The sequence below is a fragment of the Mobula hypostoma genome, chromosome 8 (genome assembly GCF_963921235.1).
Source record: "Mobula hypostoma chromosome 8, sMobHyp1.1, whole genome shotgun sequence".
In the NCBI taxonomy this organism is placed as follows: Eukaryota; Metazoa; Chordata; class Chondrichthyes; order Myliobatiformes; family Myliobatidae; genus Mobula; species Mobula hypostoma.
The window spans coordinates 47277026-47299583 of NC_086104.1; the positions used below are offsets into that span (position 1 = coordinate 47277026).

The 22558-nt window shown below is 37.9% G+C and overlaps 1 protein-coding gene across 3 annotated transcripts in view; it reads right to left on the minus strand.

Moving 5' to 3' along the window:
* cenpf (centromere protein F) overlaps positions 1-22558 on the minus strand; it is a 70100-nt gene that overhangs the window by 26956 nt on the left and 20586 nt on the right. For 2 of the 3 annotated variants that reach the window (XM_063055783.1, XM_063055781.1), the window contains exons 5-13: positions 22242-22354; positions 20871-20962; positions 16798-17086; positions 15052-15254; positions 12116-12241; positions 9562-9690; positions 8733-8855; positions 6642-6777; positions 342-4642 (exon numbers count right to left, since the gene is read on the minus strand). In XM_063055783.1, coding sequence (XP_062911853.1) covers positions 342-4642; positions 6642-6777; positions 8733-8855; positions 9562-9690; positions 12116-12241; positions 15052-15254; positions 16798-17086; positions 20871-20962; positions 22242-22354 — 5512 coding nt within the window. The remainder of the gene's footprint in view (positions 1-341; positions 4643-6641; positions 6778-8732; positions 8856-9561; positions 9691-12115; positions 12242-15051; positions 15255-16797; positions 17087-20870; positions 20963-22241; positions 22355-22558) is intronic. The other variant, XM_063055782.1, reaches the window with a different exon arrangement.

Consider the following 22558-nt stretch of genomic DNA (forward strand, 5'->3'; position numbering starts at 1 on the left):
TCTCAAGGTTCATTTCTTCCAGATGCACAATATTGAGAGCGAATGTAAGTTGATAACATTTTTATTCCTGCCAATGTTCCCACAACATCCCGTAAATAAATACAAGAATTTCAGCTTTCCTCATTGTTGGAGAGATCATAGGCTCAAATTCTTTCATTCTGGCGGAGCACTGCAATTGGCCCTGGTAGTTAATAGGGTTAGCTTTAAAAGTTTAATTGCTGTTTCTGACCATCACTCCAGGAAAGAAATGCTTTGTTCCCATGGTGAAATTCAGAACCAGACACAAAGATACCCTGCTTCCAAACATAACTGGGAAAAAATGCTTATCATGGGTTACTTACTTTATTATTCACCTTTTGTAGCGAATCCTCTTTTGAAAAGTAGCTAGCATTCAGCAGTGATTGGGAACTGAGGTCTAGAGACTGGAGCTGGATCCTTGCACCTTCTAGCTCTGCAGATAACAATTCTGTCTGTTGTTTCTGTGCAGCCAATTTATTTTCCATCTCTGTTGTTAGATTGTTTAACTTCAATTGCCATTCATCTCTTTCAGATGAATGCTGTTGCTTTAGAGTTTCAAGTGCTTGTCTTGTTGTAGTTATTGTATGTTGCAAAGCTTGAATTTTTGCATCTGCATCAGCTTGCTGCTTGAACAGTTGTTCCTGCAACAGTGCAACAGACTGCTCGGTAGACTCAGAACAAATTTCCAGTTGCAAACTTTTCACCTTCAAGTCAGTATCTTCATCAGAAGCAGCAGCTTGGTCATTCAGGTTGGCCGATTTCTCCTTTAACTGCTGACGCAGTAAAATTAGTTCATTAGCTTGTTCCTGAATCATCTTCTCTGACTGCTGCAAATAATCTTTCTGTTCAGATACATGAAGGTGAGCGCTTTCTAATGAGGATTCAAGCATTCTCAACTGATCCTGGAGTGTTTCCTTCTCTATCTTTGATCCAGATAAGGCACTTTGAGCTTCAATCAAATTACTCTGTAACAAGGATAACTCTGCCTTCATTTCTTCCACAGCATCATTATGTTTCTCATTTATGCTCAAAGTGTTTTTGTTTCCACATAATGAATTATTCTTAGCAATATTGCAAGCCGCCTCCTCTTCCAGTATGTTTTGATGCCTTATTTCTTGGGGCATAATCATGTTTTCATTTAACTTGGTGACATCTGAAGCATGTGCATCAGTACTCTGTTTGGTTAAATTCACTTTATTCAACAGGTCCGTATGCATATCTGCTGTCATATCCTCATTTTCATACTGAATATTGTTTTCACATCCACTTATTAATTTCTGTAGTGAACATTCAGTCAAATGCAAAATTTTGGGTGATAACTCAGACTGCACCTTACTCAAATTCTGTTGCACACAAATTCTTTGCTCCTCACTCTGGTGCAGTTCAGACTGTATCTTACTTAAGTCCTGTTGCAAAGAAATTCTATGCTCCTCACTCTGTTGGAGTGCAGACTGCATCTTACTCAGGTCTTGTTGCAAAAGAGCTCTTTGCTCCTCATTCTGTTGCAACTCAGACGCCACCTTACTTAAATCCTGTTGCAAACGAATTCTATGCTCCTCACTCTGTTGAAGATCAAACTGTATCTTACTCAAATCCTGTTGCAAAGGAATTCTATGCTCCTCACTCTGTTGCAGCTCAGACTCCACCTTACTTAATTCCGATTGCAAAGAATTTCTTTGCTCCTCACTCCCTTGGAGTGCAGACTGCATCTTACTCAGGTCCTGTTGCAAAAGAACCCTTTGCTCCTCACTCTGTTGCAGCTCAGACTCCACCTTACTTAATTCCTGTTGCAAAGAATTTCTTTGCTCCTCACTCCCTTGGAGTGCAGACTGCATCTTACTCAAGTCCTGTTGCAAAAGAACTCTTTGCTCCTCACTTAGTTGCAATGTGTTCTTGACATTGTTCAAAGTAGATTGCATTTGTGCATTTAACTCCTGCTGTAATGAATCCAGTTGAAATTCCAAATTACTCTTTTGACTCCTTAATTCAATAATGTTGGTTTCAGACTTAGACAGTTTATCCTGAAGATCCAAAATCTCTGTTTCTTTTTGGTGATATTGCTTCTCTTTGGCCTGGCTTGCATTAAGCTGGTTTTCCAAAGAACAAAAATCCTTTTCTTTCTTTTCAAATTCACTTTTCAGTCGGTCAGTTGTTTGCTTCTGCCAAGATATTTCTTCCAGCAAAGATACTTCATTATTCTTGCTTTCTCTAATTTTTAAATGCATAGCTTCCATCTCTTCCTGCATTGTGCTCACTTTTTTTTCCAGAACAACCCTATTTTCCTCACTGTGCTGCAACTTGCTCTCCAAAATTCTATCATCAGTCTGTAATTGTTTTAATTGACATAAGCAAGATTCTATTGAGGCCTCTTTATCTTCTAGGTCCATCTGAAGAAGCTGAAGTTGGGCTTGAAGCCTCTGAAGTTCATTTTCTTTAGTTATAATTGTATCTCGTAACTGGTCTAAAATTATATTGTTTTCTGTAATTAGCTTACTGCTTTTAACATTTTCAGATTCTACTGTTGCCAAATCATTTTCAAGTTTTTCTATTTTTGCTTCAAAAATATTTTCTTTTACAGTTTGACTTTGTATCAGTTGTGTCAATTGTTCTTTGTCCTGAAGTAATTGATTGTAATCCTCTAGTATTTTGTTCTGTCTTGCATTGGACTCTGCAAGTTCTTTTTGTAAGTGATCGATTTCTGTTATTTTCTCCATTTGTCCCTGCAGGACTCCCATTTCTTCAACTAATGCTTTAACTTTTGCCTCATAATCTGCAATTTTGGAATTATATTCAACAGAAGCATCTGTGCACTTTCTTTCCAACTTCTCTACTTCTGCATTTTTCATTAATAATGCATTTGCTTGCTCACTTAATTGTTGTTCCAAGAAATTGTTATTTTCTTTTACAGCAGTACATTTGTCTTGGAGATTCTTTATTTGTTCTTCTAGCACAGTACACTCATGCATCAGTTCACTTTCCCCCTCATTCATCTTTTCCATTAATTGTGTAATAGCATTTTCTTTGGCTTCTACAGTACTTTCCAGCAACCCACGTTTAGCCATTAGTTCTTCACACAGAGTTTTAAGATCATTAATTATGATGTCCTTACTTGCAAATTCTTCTTTATATTTTGCAAGCGCTTCGTGCATCTCTTCTTCTTTCTTCATCATATCAACAAAAGCAGAATTCTTTTTGTTCAGCTCTATCTTCTCCTGCATTAAATTATGAACAGAAGCCTTCAATTCCTCATTTTCCTCAGAAAGCTGACCTAATGTCTTTTCATTCAAACTAATTAACTCTTCTTTTTCCTGAATGCACTTCTCTAATAGAAGTTGACCTTCCAGCTTTGTTTCCAACTCTTTGTTGGTCATTTGCAAACATTTCAAATTATTCATGTTGCTCTCAAGTTCTTGTGTAAAATTTTGGATAGATTTATCTTTCTCATCTACAGTAGCTTGCAATACTGCATGCTGCATCTTTAGTTTATTAATTTCTTCCCCCAGCTCCACTTTTAAGTTCTCATATTTCTCTCCAGCCTCCTCAATGTTTTCTTCCAATTCTTCCCTCTCCTTTAATACTGTTTCATATTTACTCTGCAACTCAGATCGAAGATGCTTTTCAAGCTTCAGCAAGGAATCTTGTGAAGTTATCTCTCCCTTGAGGACAATAATATCATTTTCTAGTGCTGTTCTTGCCACCTCAACTTCAACTTTGTCAAGCATGCTCTTTTCATGTTCTTGCATTAAATTTTTTTTCTCAGTTTCAATCCGGGCAAGTTGCACTTCAAAATCCTGTGTGACCTGTGATATGCTGTCTTTTAAATTCAAAATTTCAGTTTCTTTTAGATTTATCAAGTCATCTTTTGATTTGGCCATATTACTGACATTTTCATATTCAGCACTAAATACACGTTGAGACTCTTCGAGTTTTAAAACCTTATTAGTTTCTTGTTGCAGACTTTTCTCCAGTTCAGCTATCTGCGATGTAAGTTGAGAGATAGTCAGGTTAAGGTTTTCTACATCATGTTTATCTTGCTTTGTTTTTATCATGAATTCTTCAAAGGCTTGTTTTTCTTTCTGTAATTCCAATGTTTTGTTGTCTAGCATTTGCTTGACATCGTCAAACTGTCTTTGCAAATTCTGCTTCTCATCTTCAAGTAACTTCAGTCTTTCAGATTGCTTTTCGGTCCTGTTTTGATAAACATCCAGATTTGCCTCTTGCTCTTGATTTTTATTCTTGAAAAATTCAAGATTCTGATCCAATTCTTTAATTTTGTTCTGCAGCCCTTCTTTTTCATGCTGAAAGATATCTAAAGCTTGGATGTTTTCAGCTTTCCACTGAGCCAGGGAACTGTTCTCCTCCTTCAGTTTCTGACATGTCTCTTCCTTTAGCTGCACGTCGTTTTGCAGTCCTTCAGTCTTATTTTCCATTTTATCCATCTGGTCATTCAACTGCTCAATACTCCTTTCCTTCTCTTTCATGTCCTTTTGAACAACGTCTTGCTCCATTTTCATCTTTGAAATTTGCTGTTTAAGGTTTTCCACAGTTATACCTGATGATCTATTTTGATCATCCAGTTGTTGTTGAAGACTTTTTAATTCAAAGTCCAGAGCATTGATCTTACCTAGAAATATGAAAGACATAATATAAAAATATGAATGGCACAGTACAGAGATCAAAAGGAAAGATATCTCTCTGCAAATTAAATTTAGAAAAGAATGAAGTTTGATTGGTCTTGCAAATGGCAAGTTAAACATTCAAAAACTTCAAAGAAGGAGGTATTCTTGCACGCATTCAATGTATACAAATTGCACTTTCTAAACTGCTTCGATGAAGGTATTCCTCCAAGTTAAAAATCTAATATATCCATTTAAAAAAGCACTTTTTTTTATACCTATCAATACCTGTTATTTCAGACATGCCTTATTTTGGGCTATTATTGACCAATAATAATACCTGCTCAATTGTTTATGGCATCCTGATGAATCAGCTTTGTAAAGCAATTTAATAGAATCATCAGAACCACCTGTAGCTAACATTTTGATTCAGATTTAGTTCAAATGACCATAAATTCACCAATTTTGTTATCACCACACTAGGAAGCCAAAGCAATTTTGTAATTTCTGTGCACCCGCAATTTAACATTGATATCCCCAAGTAACTATTAGTGATTCAATTCTCCTCAGGGTTGTACTATTTTACAGCCTTCTGTTCGGTAATCAAGGGAAATCAGTTGAATCAAAGAACTAAGTAATAATAAACTGTAAAATACTCTGAAATATTAGAGTTTGTGGCACGAAATCCAATTAACTTAAAATTGCTCATGAAGCCATTTTACAGTCCAGTTCTCCAGAGGTCAAATAAAAAGTTAAGGGTAATCATCTTCTCAAATATTTTAAAAATATGAAGGATTTTTTGTTTAATTTCAGTAAATTTCTAGTAAAAAGGGTTTGAAAAACAAGTTCCTTCCCCCAAGAACCTCTGTTGTGAGGATAGTTTAATGTGATTTGTTGCTCAGCCAGCACCATGTCAACACATTTATTGGACAGAAGTGATATCTGACAGAAGTCAACATCATAAAAAGGGGATACAGATGTGGATGGATCTCTGAGAGCACAGTTGTAAGCTTGTATCATTACATTTAGAATTTAAACACTTTCTATCGTTAAGAATTTAGAAAAATAATTCAATTATTAGAAATTATAGTGACAAATAGCTCATCAAGAACCAGCAATTTATTATTTGTTTGATATTATATAGCTCTGAAGACCAACTATCAAGTATCCCTCATTACTGTTCATTATCATGCCTTTTAGGAAATGAAGGATTCATTATATGAATTTTCCTCCCTTCATTTAGGAAATGCTTGGCTTCCAATGTCATGAAGCTCAGCAAAGGATAACAGGATAAACTGCAAGCATTCTACTAAAGTTTGCAATGACATTCTTTAATAGTAGGAACTCTAGGAGATTCTTTGTTTAGGTACAAAAATAAGTGCTATTGACATAATGCTGCAATTATAAGGGTCAAGAATGTTGAACATCGAATTTGTCGGGGTGAATGATTTGTTTTTGTTGTACTGCAGATTACGGTCTCTTTGTGGGCTTTGCTATTGCTTGCTTGGTGAGATTTTAACTCAATAAGGAGGTCCGGATAAAGCCCTAAGAAACACTTGGGCAGTCAAAATCACATCTGAATAATCTGTTTCTCAGCTGGTGATTTTTATTTTTAATTTTATTCCCACCATCAGAAGGAATCTACCATTTTAGATTTCCATATGTCAGAAGGTACAGATGTTGGCCATGAAATTATGACAGTCAACTCTATGGGGAATCACTGTAAAATATTCACTGTCATGGAAACCAATCAAATTCCAACAATGCAAGGAAAGACTGGTCATCATTTAAATAATTATGCAATCATAGTCCCTCAGCTGGACATCTTCTTTGTGGAATTTCACGGCAGTTGTTTTCAAAGGCAGTGGATTGAAAGATCTCTTACAAAAACAAGTTCTTAAAACATTTGTTCATAAAATAAACCAGAATTGGAATGGATTAAGTTAATATTTTTTCTTGACCTTGGTGTATATTACTGAGTTAGTATTTAAAAAGTAAAAGCTTTACTTTTCAAGTCTTCACTGTAAGTGCTGGCACGGCTAAACTCCTGTTTGGTCTTCTGTAATTCATTTTCCAGTTTATGAATTTGTGTAAAATTCTGCTGAAGCTGATTTCTAAGACCATCTCTTTCTTCCTGAACATCCTGACAGAAGAAAATGGTTAAAGCTCATTTCTATATCAAATTTACAATTTTAAAAAAAACTGAAAATGGAATAGAATCATTTTGAATTGTACACCTCATTGCTGATACAAATTCTAAAAAAAATGGAAAATGAAAAATTCCAGATGCAACCAATCATTGCTCTGCATCTATCCATTTCCCCCATTAAAAGCTTCACCCCTGCCACCTGGGTGCTTGAGTAATTCAATTGAAGTACAAAGATACTGGAAATCCAAGCAAAAAGCAAAATGCCAGAAGCACTCAGCAGGCCAAGCAGCATCAATGAGGCAAAAAAGACAGTCAATGTTTCAAGTGAAGACCCAATTCATCAGAGCTGGGTAATTGTATGTATATTAAAACTGCCAAGTGTGTGTCTTGTCTGTATCCGTCCAGGAGACGGTGGTGGGAGGGGAAGATAGAAAAAATGCTTTACTTTTTTCCCTGCTCTGATGAAAGTCCCTTCACTGAAAGGTGGCTCTGTTTCTCTTCCCAGTGATGCTTCCAGCATTTTGCTTTTAGGAATGCATTCCTAAAGAACTTCCGATTACAGTGGATTCTGGCTAATTGGGCCATCGGTTAATCAGTGCAGCTGCTTATCTGGGGCAATCCTTAAAGAACAAAACCTAATCAAAAACATAGCCAGGATTCCCTTCATTTATCTGAGACACCATGCTGCTTAGCTGGGACAGGAGACTGCTGCCAAACAGTTTCTAACTAGTATCAGTCACGTGCACCTGTATGGTTATTGGACAGTACACTGTGCTTAGAACAAAGTTTTTAAATTGCAACAGTTGCAAGCGTTTGTGTTCAAAAATTAATGATTTTTATTACTGCTACTTGACAAGAAATAAACTATTCAAACTGCTTTGTTCAATGCATGTCTCAAGCATTCAAGCTTGGAGATGCCAGAAACAGCCGGGAGTGAAAATGAAACAATTTTACTACTTCAACAAGTTAGGAAAACTATGAAAAATTTGAAGGTATCGCCAATCATCTTGAATGTTACAATGAAAATGAACATTTGGAAGACATAATTGCCAAAAGCATTGTATGATATGAAGGCAGTCTATTATCTGCACTGGGCATTTGTGCTGATCTTGTCAATTTAGTCTATCAAAAGAATATAGCAGTGTTCACTGGATGAATTCCTCAATCAATAAATATTAGGAACTAATAGAGTTTCATAGTACTGTGGTAGTATTATTAATGATGTTCTAATTTATTTTGTATTTCATTTAACTACATAATTTATTACTCAGTTAAACAATAGTTTGACTTCTGTTTTATACCTTTTAACTATTTCCATAGAACGTCAGCTAATTGGACCAGCAACTTAATTGGGCCAAAGTGTACTAATCCCCTTTTCCACAAAATTATTCATTGTTCATATTAAATTCAACCTTCAACTATGTGCCCTGTAACACCAACTGGCTGTCACCACCCCTTATACAAAATTTAAGAAGAACCTTTCAGAGTCACTTCCACTCTAAAATGGATCCCTTCTCCCTATCACTCCCAATTGTCTTCAGATGAGCTCTCAAGTGTCAGCCCTCTTGTCCTCCACTACTGATCTCTGCTACTTTAGAATTCCCTTCCTGAACATGTCCAGCTTCCTGCCTTGTTTCAAGTTGCCTAAATCCATTGATGGCTTTGTCCTTCATAATCTGCTTTCACTCATTATTTTATCCTTTTATGCCTTACTAAAGGATGTTGCCCACATTAAAAACTCTATTGAATTGCAAGTCATTGTTGGTATACAAGATTTATTAAGTGTCAGTGATTTGGTCTTCCTCGCTTTTCAAATGTGGTTTATATCTCTATGCAAATGGCCATTCAATCAGGGAAAACCATTTGATGCTTAGAGAATTTGAGTTTTTAAAAAAAAATTACAAAGCAGAACTTCCAAGATATATTTTAAATAATTTACTAAATCTCACTTCAAGGTTTTTCTTCAGATCATTTTCCTTCGACTGATTTGCCTTTTGAATTTGATCTGATTGGCGTAATTGCTGCTTGATTTCATCCATTTCTTTTTCCAGTTTCTGTTTGCCTGCTGTTAACTGTAATCAAAAAAACATCAAAGTAAACAAGAGACATATAGTATAGTTTATCCAAATGGAAATAGATGTGTTCAAATTAAAATGGTAAGTTGGTTTATCATTGTTGTATGTATTGACCTACAGTGAAAAACTGTTTTTCATGCCACCCATACCGATTATCTCATTACACAGTGCATTGAGGTAGAACAAGATCAAACAATAACATTGCAGAAAAGAGTGACCAGCTACAGAGAAAGTACAATGTAGGCAAACAAAGTGCATGCTCATAATGAGATGGATTGAGAGGCCAGGAGTCCATTTCATTGTAGTAGGGATCATTTAATGGTCTTATAACAGCAGTAGACAAGCTGTCGTTGATCCTAGTGGTATGTGCTTTTATGTTTTTGCATCTTATGCCCAGTGGAGGGGGATAAATGCCAGAGAGTCTGGGGTGGGTGGGGTCTTTAAATATGTTTGCTGCAGTGCTTTAACCGAGGCAGCAAGAAATGTTGACAAATTCTAGTGCATCGTGCCTTTTGGGTCCGAAGTTTATCTGTTGTGTGAATAGGAGTAAACGTTGGCTTTATTGTGTAACGAGAATAATTTATCATACATGCTTAGTAGGTCACAATTGGGCTGGAGAGTTCAAATCAGTGATTAATTCAAAAATTGCAATTGTATCCATCAACAAGACTTGAACCAATAACTTTAAATCCGAAGTACATACTTTATCAACATCTAACTGCAGAACATTGTAGTCTTTTTTAGCTTGTTGCAATTCCTGGTTCAGTTTATTTTTTGTCTGGATGAATTGTTGATCTAGGCTTCTTAGAGAGTGCTGATGATGAGAAATTTCCTGCAGAGTAAAAAATAACACTTGCAATTTCAAATACTAAATATCAAAGGGATGAACAGTGCTTGCATGCAGATAAACAAGCTGTAAAAATTTACATTCAAAATTCTGAATTTTCCCACATTATACTGACTCAGTCTTCACAAAAGCTTCTTTTTCACATGTAGTGAGATACCGAGAGGTGCTCCACTCTACTTGTCGCAGACAGGAATTTAACATACACCAAAAGACTAAAGTAGGAACATAAATTCTGCACCACAATCAACAATAATGGCATGACAGTGGCTGAAAATGAAGTGGGAAGAGTTATCACCCATTCTGTTAATCAGATCATTTATGCAATGCTGCAGAACCATTTTTGCACCACACACACACACACACACACACACATACACCATCTTCACCTCTCTCCCCTTCAGATAGCTTTGAGGCTTCAATCATTTTATTTCAACAGTAGCATAAAACTCACATTCCACCACACCAAAAAGCTGTATTTGCATAACCCTATGACAATGTAATCCAATGTTAACTACATTCACTGAGAATTTATTAATAATATTAATTTTTAAGAACTATTTAAATAAGTACATAGTCCTTCCGGCAAGTTGTCAGCACGGTTGATCGCAGCTGTTTCTAGTTATTATTATCCTTTTAAACATATTTTTTATGATCACAAGATCTTGCTGGACCATTGGGAACTTAAAGTACCACAGGTCTACCCCATCAGCTGCTCGTTGCTCGTTGGCAGAGAAAGTGAACATAGAAATCTACAGCACATTACAGGCCCTTCAACCCACAATGTTGTGCCAACTATGTAACCTACTCTAGAAACTGCCTAGAATTTCCCTACTGCATTGCCCTCTATTTTTCTAAGCTCCATGTACCTATCCAAGAGTCTCTTAAAAGACCCTGTAGTATCCCCCCTCACCACCTTTGCTGGCAGTGCATCTACGCACCCACCACTCTCTGCATGAAAAACTTACCTCTGACATTCCCCCTTGTACCTACTTCCAAGCACCTTAAAACTATGCCCCCTCATGTTAGCTATTTCAGCCCCGGGAAAAAGCCTCTGGCTATCCACATGATCAATACCTGTGAAAGCTGGACGGTGTGGATCGTGCTGCTGCCTGCGTCAGAGAGGCAGTAGAGGAGTCGGTGTGCAAAGGTAGTGTGCAGTCTAATAGCCAGTGATCATCTTAGTCACTTTCCTTGTGATTGCAAGACCCTGACGGCATTGTTAACGAGGAATATTGCAAGTCAAATTCACTGATTTGGATAGTAGGGGCGGACAATGGGGGAGCTGCACGGCCTCGGTTATAGCAAGGACTGGACCTCATGCCACAGTGTCGCCTGTTTACAGCCACCAGGAGAAAAGCGTCAGAGTGAATGCGCTCCAGCAGAGGTGGTGTGGCGTGGCGTCCAAGCTGCATTTGGTGCTGCCCTCCCCCAGTGTTCACTCTGCAGAAGACAAGCTGTATTGTGTTTGACAGTAGATTTCTTCAACATTCATGGACTCAAGGTCTTGGACTATGTTTTTTGTGTGACACTATTTTACTGATATTTTATACGTGCTCGATGTGCCTGTGCTGTGTTTCACTGTTGGTACTGTGTTTTACACTTTGTCCCTGGAATAATGCTGTTCACTTGGCTGAACTCATGGATATATGTATGGTTGAATGACAATTAAACTCACAATTGAAAATACTAGACCCCATAGTTAGACATACTATCTGAACATTCACACTGTATAATCAATCATAGTGCAAGTTTTTTGTAGTAAAATTCATGTAAATAGCTAACATCACGTCACTGCAGCCGCATATGAACAGCATAAATGAAATGTCATTTATTAACACAGTCCAAACAGGACACGTTTACCAATACCACAGGAGTTTTGTTTTCTCTCGAGAAACCGAACAGGGATAATGATGTGTCATTAACTCATGCCTCCTAACCACACTGGAGGCAGAATGCCAATCAAGTTGATTCTCATTTCCATGCGTGCTAATTGCACCTTTCAAGCTCGGTGCTGATTGGTGGCGTGAGTCCAGTGATTTATGCAATCAACTCTGGCTCAAGAGGCATGCAATATTTGGAGGTTACATCACTTTAATGTAAATTGAGAGATCTCAAAACGGGTTACATTTGATCACTTTTACCATTTATGATCACTACTGCTAGATGGCATGACACATTGGCCTCTTTGCCATCCAAACTTTAACAGAAATAACACCATTATGATAGCACACAAGAAAGCTGAATGAAATTCATCACAAGGTCTGGTCCTAAGTCATGTGCCAGTATAACTCACTGAAATTGCTCAGTCTCTGGCAACAACCTTTATATCAAATAAGAACATGTTTTTATTTGTGCAGCTTTTGTCTGCAATTATATTAATGCAACAGTTTTATAATTATATTTTGATTACCTCTTGGAATTCCTTTTCCTTGTCTTTCAACTTCTGCTCAACATTGCGCCGTGTACTCTCAGCATTTTGCCTGCAGCAATTCAGCTCGTCTGACACCTGCTTTAGCTTTTGCTCAACCATTGCACACTAGAAAGAGTAGAGACATAGATATTTATATTATTTTGTAATTTATTTTGTCATTAACATTGTTTGTAATGCAAGAGAGAGCAAACTACAAAGTAATCTAAATTCATAAAGGACATCCATTATGTTTCTTTTAAATTGCTTTAAAAATTTTTGATACTGGTAGAAAATGTTGACATTAATATAACTTCACAACTCTGTTCTGTAACTACTTTCAAGCTGTCTCAGTTTTAAATCACGGCTAACCAATTTGCTTCAGGATTATATTATTTGGCTGTGGTACCACAAGATGTGTAAACAATTTACTACCGATTTACAATTTACTTCACCCCATGGGAAACAATGTGTTTGCCAATTAATTTATTTCATGTTCTTGGATGCTCAGCTAACATTTTAAAAAAACAACTGGAAAACTCAGAATTGCGAAGCTAGATCCCACCATAGTCTACAAAGACTGCAGTGAAATAGAAAACAATTACTAGCCTCTTTCACAAAGTAGATAAGAAGTGAAAATATTTTGCATCCCAATTTCTGTTTTTAAAATATCTAAAAGTTCATGAATATCCATGGTTGGATTAAATGTGTTAAGCTCAACATTCCATCCCCATTCTCTGTCCGTCGAGGATTCAGAGTACTTCAAAGATGCAAAAGATGGGTCATAAAACAAAGCCAAGAGGTAACTGGTTAATGAGGCAATAAAGGATTTTTATAGGTAGAGAAGTGTTTTCATTTGGCAAAGGCTAGATGGACTTGGGCCAAGGATTTCAAATTAGAGACCAGGATTGGAGGGAGGCGAATGTTGTCTCCTTGTTCAAAAAAAGTAGTAGGGATATTCCGGGTAATTACAAACCAGTGAGCCTTACGTCTGTGGTGGGAAAGCTGTTGGAAAAGATTCTCAGAGATAGGATCTATGGGCATTTAGAGAACCATGGTCTGATCAGGGAAGTCACCATGGCTTTGTCAAGGGCAAATCGTGTCTAACAAGCCTGATATAGTTCTTTGAGGAGGTGACTAGGCATATAGATGAGGGTAGTACAGTGGTTGTGATCTATATGGATTTTAGTAAGACATTTGACAAGGTTCCACACAGTAGGCTTATTCAGAAAGTCAGAAGGCATGACATCCAGGGAAGTTTGGCCAGGTGGATTCAGAATTGGCTTGCCTGCAGAAGGCAGAGGGTGGTGGTGGAGGGAGTACAATCAGATTGGAGGTTTGTGACTAGTGGTGTCCCACAAGGATCTGTTCTGGGACCTCTACTTTTCGTGATTTTTATTAATGACCTGGATGTGGGGGTAGAAGGGTGGGTTGGCAAGTTCGCAGACGACACAAAGGTTGGTGGTGTTGGGGATAGTGTAGAGGATTGTTGAAGATTGTAGAGAGACATTGATAGGATGCAGGAGTGGGCTGAGAAGAGGCAGATGGAGTTCCACCTGGAGAAGTGTGAGGTGGTACATTTTGGAAGGACAAACTCCAAGGCAGAGTACAAAGTAAATGGCAGGGTACTTGGTAGTGTGGAGGAGCAGAGGGATCTGGGGGTACATGTCCACAGATCCCTGAAAGTTGCCTCACAGATGGACAGGGTAGTGAAGAAAGCTTATGGGGTGTTAGGTTTCATAAGTCAAGGGATAGAGTTTAAGAGTCGCGATGTAATGATGCAACTCTATAAAAGTCTGGTTAGGCCACACTTGGAGTACTGTGTCCAGTTCTGGTCGCCTCACTATAGGAAGGATGTGGAAGCATTGGAAAGGGTACAGAGGAGATTTACCAGGATGCTGCCTGGATTAGAGTATGCATTATGATCAGAGATTAAGGGAGCTAGAGCTTTACTCTTTGGAGAGAAGGAGGATGAGAGGAGACATGATAGAGGTGCACAAGATATTAAGAGGAATAGATAAGAGTGGATAACCAGCGCCTCTTCCCCAGGGCACCACTGCTCAATACAAGAGGACATGGCTTTAAGGTAGGGGGTGGGAAGTTCAAGGGGGATATTAGAGGAAGGTTTTTTACTCAGAGAGTGGTTGGTGCATGGAATGCACTGCCTGAGTCAGTGGTGGAAGCAGATACATTAGTGAAGTTTAAGATATTACTACACAGGTATATGGAGGAATTTATGGGAGGCAGGGTTTGAGGGTCGGCACAACATTGTGGGCCAAAGGGCCTGTACCATGCTATACTATTCTATGTTCTATGTAAATACAAGATAGTTTCTAATACATCTGATGAAGTTTTCAGGGAAAAAAACCATTTACACAATAAGTGGCAAGAACAGTCAAATGGAGTAGAGTCTGAGCTCAGAGTATCTGAGACAATTAGTATAGGTTCTGGATGACTCCGAGGCAGGTACAAGTTTATTTTAATGAAATGAAACGAAACATGTTTCTATCTGCCATTTGGATTGGATATAGATGTTACAAATATAAACCCAAGACATCAAAATTGTTTAACAATGTATATTACAGTAAAGCATAGTAAATCACTGGGGCAGTATGGTAGCGTAGTGGTTAGTGCATTGTTTTACAATGCTAGTGACCAGGGTTCAACTTCCACTGTTGTCCAGTACATTCTTCCCATAACCATGTGGGTTTCCTACATATGCTCTGGGTTCCTCCCACATTCCAAAGATGTATGGGCAAAATTAAATTAAAATTAGTTATTTCAAAAATGTACATCGAAAGTAAACTTTAAAGATTGAATAAAAATATACCAACAAGAGACAGTCATGTCACAGAATAGAGAATATTTGTATCCAAGCCCAAAATGCTGACAAATTAGGAATTTAGGCAAATAATGTAAATTACTTTGCCCCATCATACCTTGGCATTGCTTTGTTCATACTGTGTAATCACTTTAGTCAATTCTTCACGGCTCTTAGTCAGTTTGCGTTCTTTCTCTGAAAGCTCCGTTTTAGCTTTCTCAAACTGGAATTGAATTTCATGAAGCTTGCTCATATGATTTTTCACTTCTTTCTCCTGAGCTTCAAGTCGAAGTTCCAGATCCAAAACTTTGGTTTGCAGTTCTTCAATTAAAAATAAGACCCTCTCATCACAATTGTATATTAGATACTACCATACCAAAAAGAAGAAAATGGTTAACATTGTTAAAGCATGTGAAATATTTAACTGAAGAGAAAGTAACGCTATATTTCCACCTTAATCCATTAACAAGAATTCTTAATTTGCATTACTTTATGCCACGCCGCTTAAGAGAAGCGCAGGAGAACAATTTTTATTACATTTATGTGCCCAAAAGTCTTTTCAGTGACCCTATTGTATCAGCCTCTACCATATGTCCAGCAGTGTGTTCCACGCACCCACCTCTGGGTAAAAACAAAAGCCTATCTTTGACATCACCCTTAAACTTACTCCATCCACCTTGAATGGATGTCCTCTAGTATTGGCTATTGCAGCCCTTGGAAAAAGATAATGGCTGTCCACTATCCACGCCTCATCCTCCAGTGCAACAAAGAGAAAATGTCTCGTCGCAGAAACTTTCCTCATAAGACACGATCAGTAATCACAGCATTATCCTGATAAACCTTCTCTGCACCACCTCTGAGGCTTCCACATCCTTCATAGAATGAGGTGACCAGAACTGAAAACAATACTTTAAGTGTGGTCTTATAGAGCTGAACTATTACCCCATGGCTCTTGAACTCAATCCCCCAACTAATGAAGACCAGCGCACCACACAACTTCTTAACCAGCCTATCAACTTGTGGATCAACAAGTTCCTCCACCTCAATTCGTACCTCAAGGTCCTTCTGCTCATCCACACTGCTGGGAATCCTATTTTCAACTGACGTCCAAGAAGATATTTGGTTACTAGACAAAATTTACCAATTAGCAATTTATTAATAAAACAAATGCCAGAAATACTCTTATACAGTGTTTCTAATAAACTTGGACTCAGCATACATTGCTGCATCAGGATAAATCAATTCTAATTTTTAGCTGGCTATGTTACCAATGATTGAAGCAACAGAACTTGATGAATTTGGAAATTCTGCAAAATATCATCACAATTCCAATTTGCAAGAATTTTAAAAATAAGTCCATGTTCACTATGCATAGTCTTCAAGCTACAGTAAAACTGAGAAACCAGCAACCTTTGGTGGTGCAGGATTAGATTTTCTTTACCATTGAATATTACTCCTAATGAATTCCCCAGAGCATATACTTTGATTCTTTTCACATTCTACATTGTGATATAATATATTTATCTGGTGTGTTTAAAAAAGATCAGGAAGTACCAGCTGAGTTTCAGCTTGTATGTTCAGTTTATCAAAGTAAACTGAAACATACAAGTACTCCCAACCCTAGCTCTGGCCGCAAACCTATCCATACCCTCAACTCCCCAGTGTTCCTGACATCCAACCCCAACTCTGGCTATACTCTGGATTAATGAGTATCAAGATTGCTTTGAGAATTCTGAAAAACGAATAGAATCTTGCTGTACTTTACTGTATATGCATAAAGATCCAGGAAGCAGTTCCCCTTTCATAATAGGAATTTCCTAATGATTCATTGTGAGAAATTTTTATTCTGCGATCGCTACACTACCTTGATTTTGTAGTTTCAGCTGTTCCTCCTGCTTGGAGCTATCCGTGTTGTTATTAAGCCATCCTATGGAACGGTTTCCCCTTTGCAAAGACTTGGGATAGTGCTTGAAGGGAGTTTCTTCCTGTTCCCATTGAAGATTCATGGCAACACCCTTTAATGGGGTCTCCAGTGAATGCGAGGCATGCTGACTTGGAGTTTGATCTTGTTGCCATGGAAACACAGATGAAGCCGATCGCTGCCGTGCAATATTCCGCTGGCTAATAGTATTCTGATGTTGCGTTTGATTGAACTACAAAATTCAAGAAAAGGTTTTAAAAACTAAGGAGTTTTCTTTTTAATGTTTCAAAACAACTTAGTGCATTAAGCCTAAATTGAGAATGCCCTTTCCATATAGGAACTTTTGTTTCTACAACATAATGGTTATCAGTTCCATAACTTATCTGTTAAGGATGTGGAATAGGGCCTCATTTGGAAACTTATAGTATGTGGAGGCATATATGGTCCAATGGTGATACAAACATAGATCCCATGAGCAGGATAACCGGATAACCATTGCCAAATCTTGGTTATCAGAAGTATGAAACCATGTATGAGATACTACCTTATACAAGTCTGTAGTGTGACTTATGGTGATCTAAAAACATCTTTAGAAAAAAAAATGGGAGATTATGCAAAGGCAGAATAGGAACTGAAGGACACAAGTTGCGCAAGATCAAGCCATGAACAAACATTTCTCACTTTCAAACAATTTGATTCTAAAAAATTGTCAACCACCAGCTCTAACCCTTTAAAGAAAAACTTCCATATTTCATTTCACTTGATGAATATTCATCTCCAATTCCTTTAAATCGTTTAATCCACTGTGTGGCGGGATTCTGCTCTAATTCCATTGACAAATTCACAGATGACACCACCATTGTGGGCCAGATCTCAAACAATGACAAGACAAGAGTGAACAAAGGCGATAGAGAGCCTAGTGTTAAGACAACAAACTGTCCCTCAAATGTCAACAAATAAAAGAGCTGGCCATTGACTTCAGGAAGTGGGGTGGAGCACAGGCCCCCGTACATATCAATGATGCAGGTTTATAGCTTCAAATTCTTCACTATAAATATTACAAATAGCTTATCCTAGTCAACCACACAGACACTCTGGTCAAGCAAGCACACCAATACCCCTAATTCCTCAGAGGGCTAATGAAATATGGCATGTCCCTGATAATCCTCATTAATTTTTATAGATATACCATGGACAACATTCAATCTAGATACAGAGGTTGGTATAGCAACTGCTCAGCCCAAAACATGAAGAAATTGCAGAGTTGTGATTGCAGCCTACTCTACCATGAAAACAGAAAAGCAGCATCCATCATCAAGGATCCTCACCACCCAGGACATGCTCTCTTCTCACTGCTGCCATCAAGAAGGTGGTACAGGAGCCTTGGGACTCATGCCACCAGGTTCAGAAGTAGTTATTACGCCTCAACCAATAGACTCTTGAATCAAAGGGGATCATTTCACCCGACTTCACTTGGGCCCATCATTGAAATGTTCCCACAACCAATGGACTCGGACTCTTGATCTCATGCTCTTGATATTTATTACTTATTTATTTATTTATTATGATTATAATTTCTTCCTTTTTGAATTTGCACAGTGTGTTGTCCTCTGCACTCTGGTTGAACATCCAAGTCAGGTGGTCTTTCGTTGATTCTGTTATGGTTATTAATCTATGGATTTACTGAGTATGCTCACAAGAAAATGAACCTCAGAGTTGTATATGATGACATATACGCATGTACTTTGATAATAAATTTACTTTGAACATTGAAACCAGCCTGCTCTCAGTTGAATCCTGTCTACACCAATTTCCTAAAGAAGCCAATATATTCAAAAGCCCATCTCTTTTTTCCCCCCTTCCATGAGTCAGAAGATACAAAAGCTTGTAAACACTCACCATCAGGCTTAAGGACAACATCTATCCTGCCACTGAGAGACTCTTGAATGGACCTCTTTTATGATAAAGATAAACTCTTGCACCTTACACCTTATTTGCCTACCTGCACTGCACTTTTCTGCAACTTTAACACTATATTCTGTTTTGTTTTTCCCCCTCTGTATTAGCTCAATATACTGATGTTTGGAAAGTATGTAAAACACAGTGTTTCTATTGTTCCTTGGTATATGTGCCAATAAAGCTTCAATTTCCGATTCTCTTGAAAACTAAATTTTACCCTCTACATAAATTCTGACTTACTGACAACCCCATTATCACCCCCGATCTCTCTATTCCTACACTATCAATCAGGTGAAGACACGTCTCATTATTTCCTCTTATCCCTCACCAATCATATTCCTCCCCATCACCGCAAGCCTCACTCCTTTAATTATCTGTACATGGTGCACCTCAAATCTAAAGAGCATACAACTTCCTGAATGCTTAACATTTGACATTCCATTTTCCATAATACATCTGCAGCCATTCACTTACTTAGCTATTACTGTTTAGGAAAAGGTAATATCAGTTTTTTAAAATGTACCTGACCTTGTGTCTGTAGATGATGTCAACAGGATGCACAAAACAGATAGCAAAAGTAGCTATGAAGATCAATTTGCATTCTATGTGCTGATTCATCACCACCTTTGATTCATTCAACAACAGTGGCGTCATCTGCAAACTTGAATATGGCATTCGAGCTGTGTTTAGCCACACAATCATAATTGTAAAGCGAGTAGAGCAGGGCTAAGCACAGAGCCTGGTGGTGCTGACAGTATGTGTGGAGCAGATATTACCAATCCATGCTAGCTAAAGTCTACCAGTGAGGAAATAGAGTGCCCAGCTGCATAGACAAGAAGCAAAGCCCAAGTGTCGGGGCTTTGTGATAAGTTGAGGGGATGAAAATGTTGAATGCTGAGCTGTAGTCAATGAACAACATTCTGATTTATACAATTTCTTTATCCAGGTGTCTAAGAGCTGAGTGAAGAGCCAATGAAATAACATCTGCTGTTGACAGCTTATGATGTCAGGCAAATTGGAGTGGATCCAGGATGTTCCTCATGCAGGAGTTGATAGACTTCCTGTCTAACCTCACAAAGCACCTCATCACAGTGGATCTAATTGCTTCTGATTCCACCACTGATGGCTGTTTCTTAACCCTGATCATCTCTCTAAACCTGTCAATCTTATAAAGCTGCTCCTTCAAACCTAGTCCAGCAAGGTTGGTGATCAATTCTGACAATGCCTTGTGTGGGTTAATTATAAAAGTAGAAAATATTGAAAATACTGTTTGGCTGCTGCATCACATTGGAAACTGCAGCAGATAATCATCTGATTACAAATGTTGGCTGAGTGTGAAAAGAGAAAACCATCCTAATTCTGGGCAAGGAGGTGTGGGTTTTCTGTAGTGAATGGAGCAAATGCCGTTGAGAGCCATGTCAACAGTGGTAGGTGGGAAACCACATTCAATGGAGCAATAAGACACATCATACTGCTGGGGAGGAAGGGTGGCATTGTCAGAACCGATCTGACAGAGGTGGAGAAACTCAGAGTCCTTTATAGGAATTAGGTTGGAAGAAAGTATAGAAAAGGTACTTAAGAGTGTATGTTGACTTGGAATGGACACTGATTGTTAACCTGTCCTCTGAGGAGATAGAAAAGGGAAGAGTCAAAGTGAAACAGGTGAAGCTGAGAGCAAGTGTAACCTGGTACCAAGCGCAATCAAACTCTGGCATTCTTAATAATGTTGTTCATAATAAGCATGTTGGGACAATTTGCTATGTTAAAACAACTCCATAAATGCAAATTGTTATTGTTGCAATTTGCCTTTAAGAGCAGCTTGAACTGCACACATTTGACAAATCATCTAGAATGCACTGTCTGTCAGGGTAGTGAAGGCAGATTCAATTGTGGCTTTCGTGGAGGAAATTCTTTTTCGCTTTTCCGCTTAAGTGAACAGGAAAAGAAAATTAGAGTGTGTAATGTGGAAAGATTCATGTTATGTGTAGAGCCTCCCCACCACTTACTAGAGCTGCACTGCCAGCATATTGTCTTTAGAGGCCAAAGACTCATCTCACCTTGGCCTGAATTATTTTTAATTCTGTTTCCAGTCGACTTCTTTCTTCCACTTCTTTGTTATATTTTTCCTGCATTTCCTCTAGTTTAGAGTCTGGAAAATAATTAACAAATTAATTAATGTCAAACAGTCTGTTCCAACTTTCCTTCTCAAATGCAGAGGAAAGTATTAAAGCCTTTTGGTGTAATGTGCAAGATAAGCAACCATCAACTTATTGTGGATTTTTTTGTTTAAAAATGTACCACTCACTTTCCCAATAAAACACAGAATAGGAGATATTACCCAGAGCAACACTGGCATTACAATTATCTTGCAATCAGCAGAATGGAACACATGTTCAATAACTATCAGAAGCCAATGTGCTTCTTATAACCCAATACAAACACTTATATTTAAACACAGGAAAATCTGCAGATGCTGGAAATCCAAAGCAACACACACAAATGCTGGAGCAACTCAGTAGGCCAGACAGCATCTATAGAAAAGAGTAAACTGTCGATATTTCAGGTCAAGACCCTTCATCAGAACTGAAGAACTCTTAATGAAGGGTCTCGACCCAAAACATTGACTGTTTACTCTTTTCCATAGATGTTGCCTGGCCTGCTGAGTTCCTTCAGCATTTTGTGCATGTTGCTTATATTTAAAGATAGGTAATACTTGACTCTTCATGTTTATACCTGTAATCTGCATTTTATACTCTTTAATTATAATCTACATACATTGCCTCTCCTTATGATTTCTACTAAAATGTACTAATTCACACTTCTCTGTATTACGTTTCATCTGAAAAGTATATGCCTATTTTTGTTTACAATCTTGTGTCCTTCTGAAGTCTGATACAGGTCAACTTTCACTAATCCAGCACCATTGGGACCTGAGGAGTGCCAGATTAGTGAAAATGCCGAATTACAGAAGGATCATATTAAACATAATCAGTGCCGGATTATCAAAGGAACCGGCTGACAGGTAATTGGATTAGTGAAGGTCGACCTGTACTATTTTCTTCATTTCACTCCACTTTCTAGTTTTTGTGTAGTCTGTAGATCTTCAATATTTCCTCATAAAGTTTGAAACAGCCATTTATTAACTGCGTTCCAGCACTAAGCCCCAGAGAGAGCTTTGGTGTACGATGCCGTTTTTCACCAAAAATCTCCGTTGTGTCTCATATTTGTCGCATGAATTGCTCTTTACACACTCCTTTCACTGTAATTTTTTTCCTAAATTAGTGTTTTCAAAAGCTTCCCCACCACATTTATTACCTTATACAGATTTATTACCTTACTGGCTTTATTCTATTCTCCATTTCAGCCAGTGACTCAATATAATTTTCTGTATTAAAATCTTTACAATACTAAGATGTAAACAAGCTTACCAACAACATTTTTATTTGGTGTTATGGACCTTGAGCAATTCGTTTTCGGTGTTCCAGATGAACCATCTGCAGGCATTCCAGTTGCTTGGCATCGCTCAAGTTCAGACTTGCATCTATAAGCAGAAAAATACAGGTGTTCAATGACCATATGCATTGTCTTTCCATTCACAGAACCAGTAATGTTTAGCTTCATTTCAAAGGTAACAATAGGAGAAAACTCCAAATACCGCTCAACTTCAGTATGTATTGTTACGTACCCCGTAACTGGGTTGTCAAACCAGCAGAAATGGAACACTCATTGGAGTCTGTGTTTACTA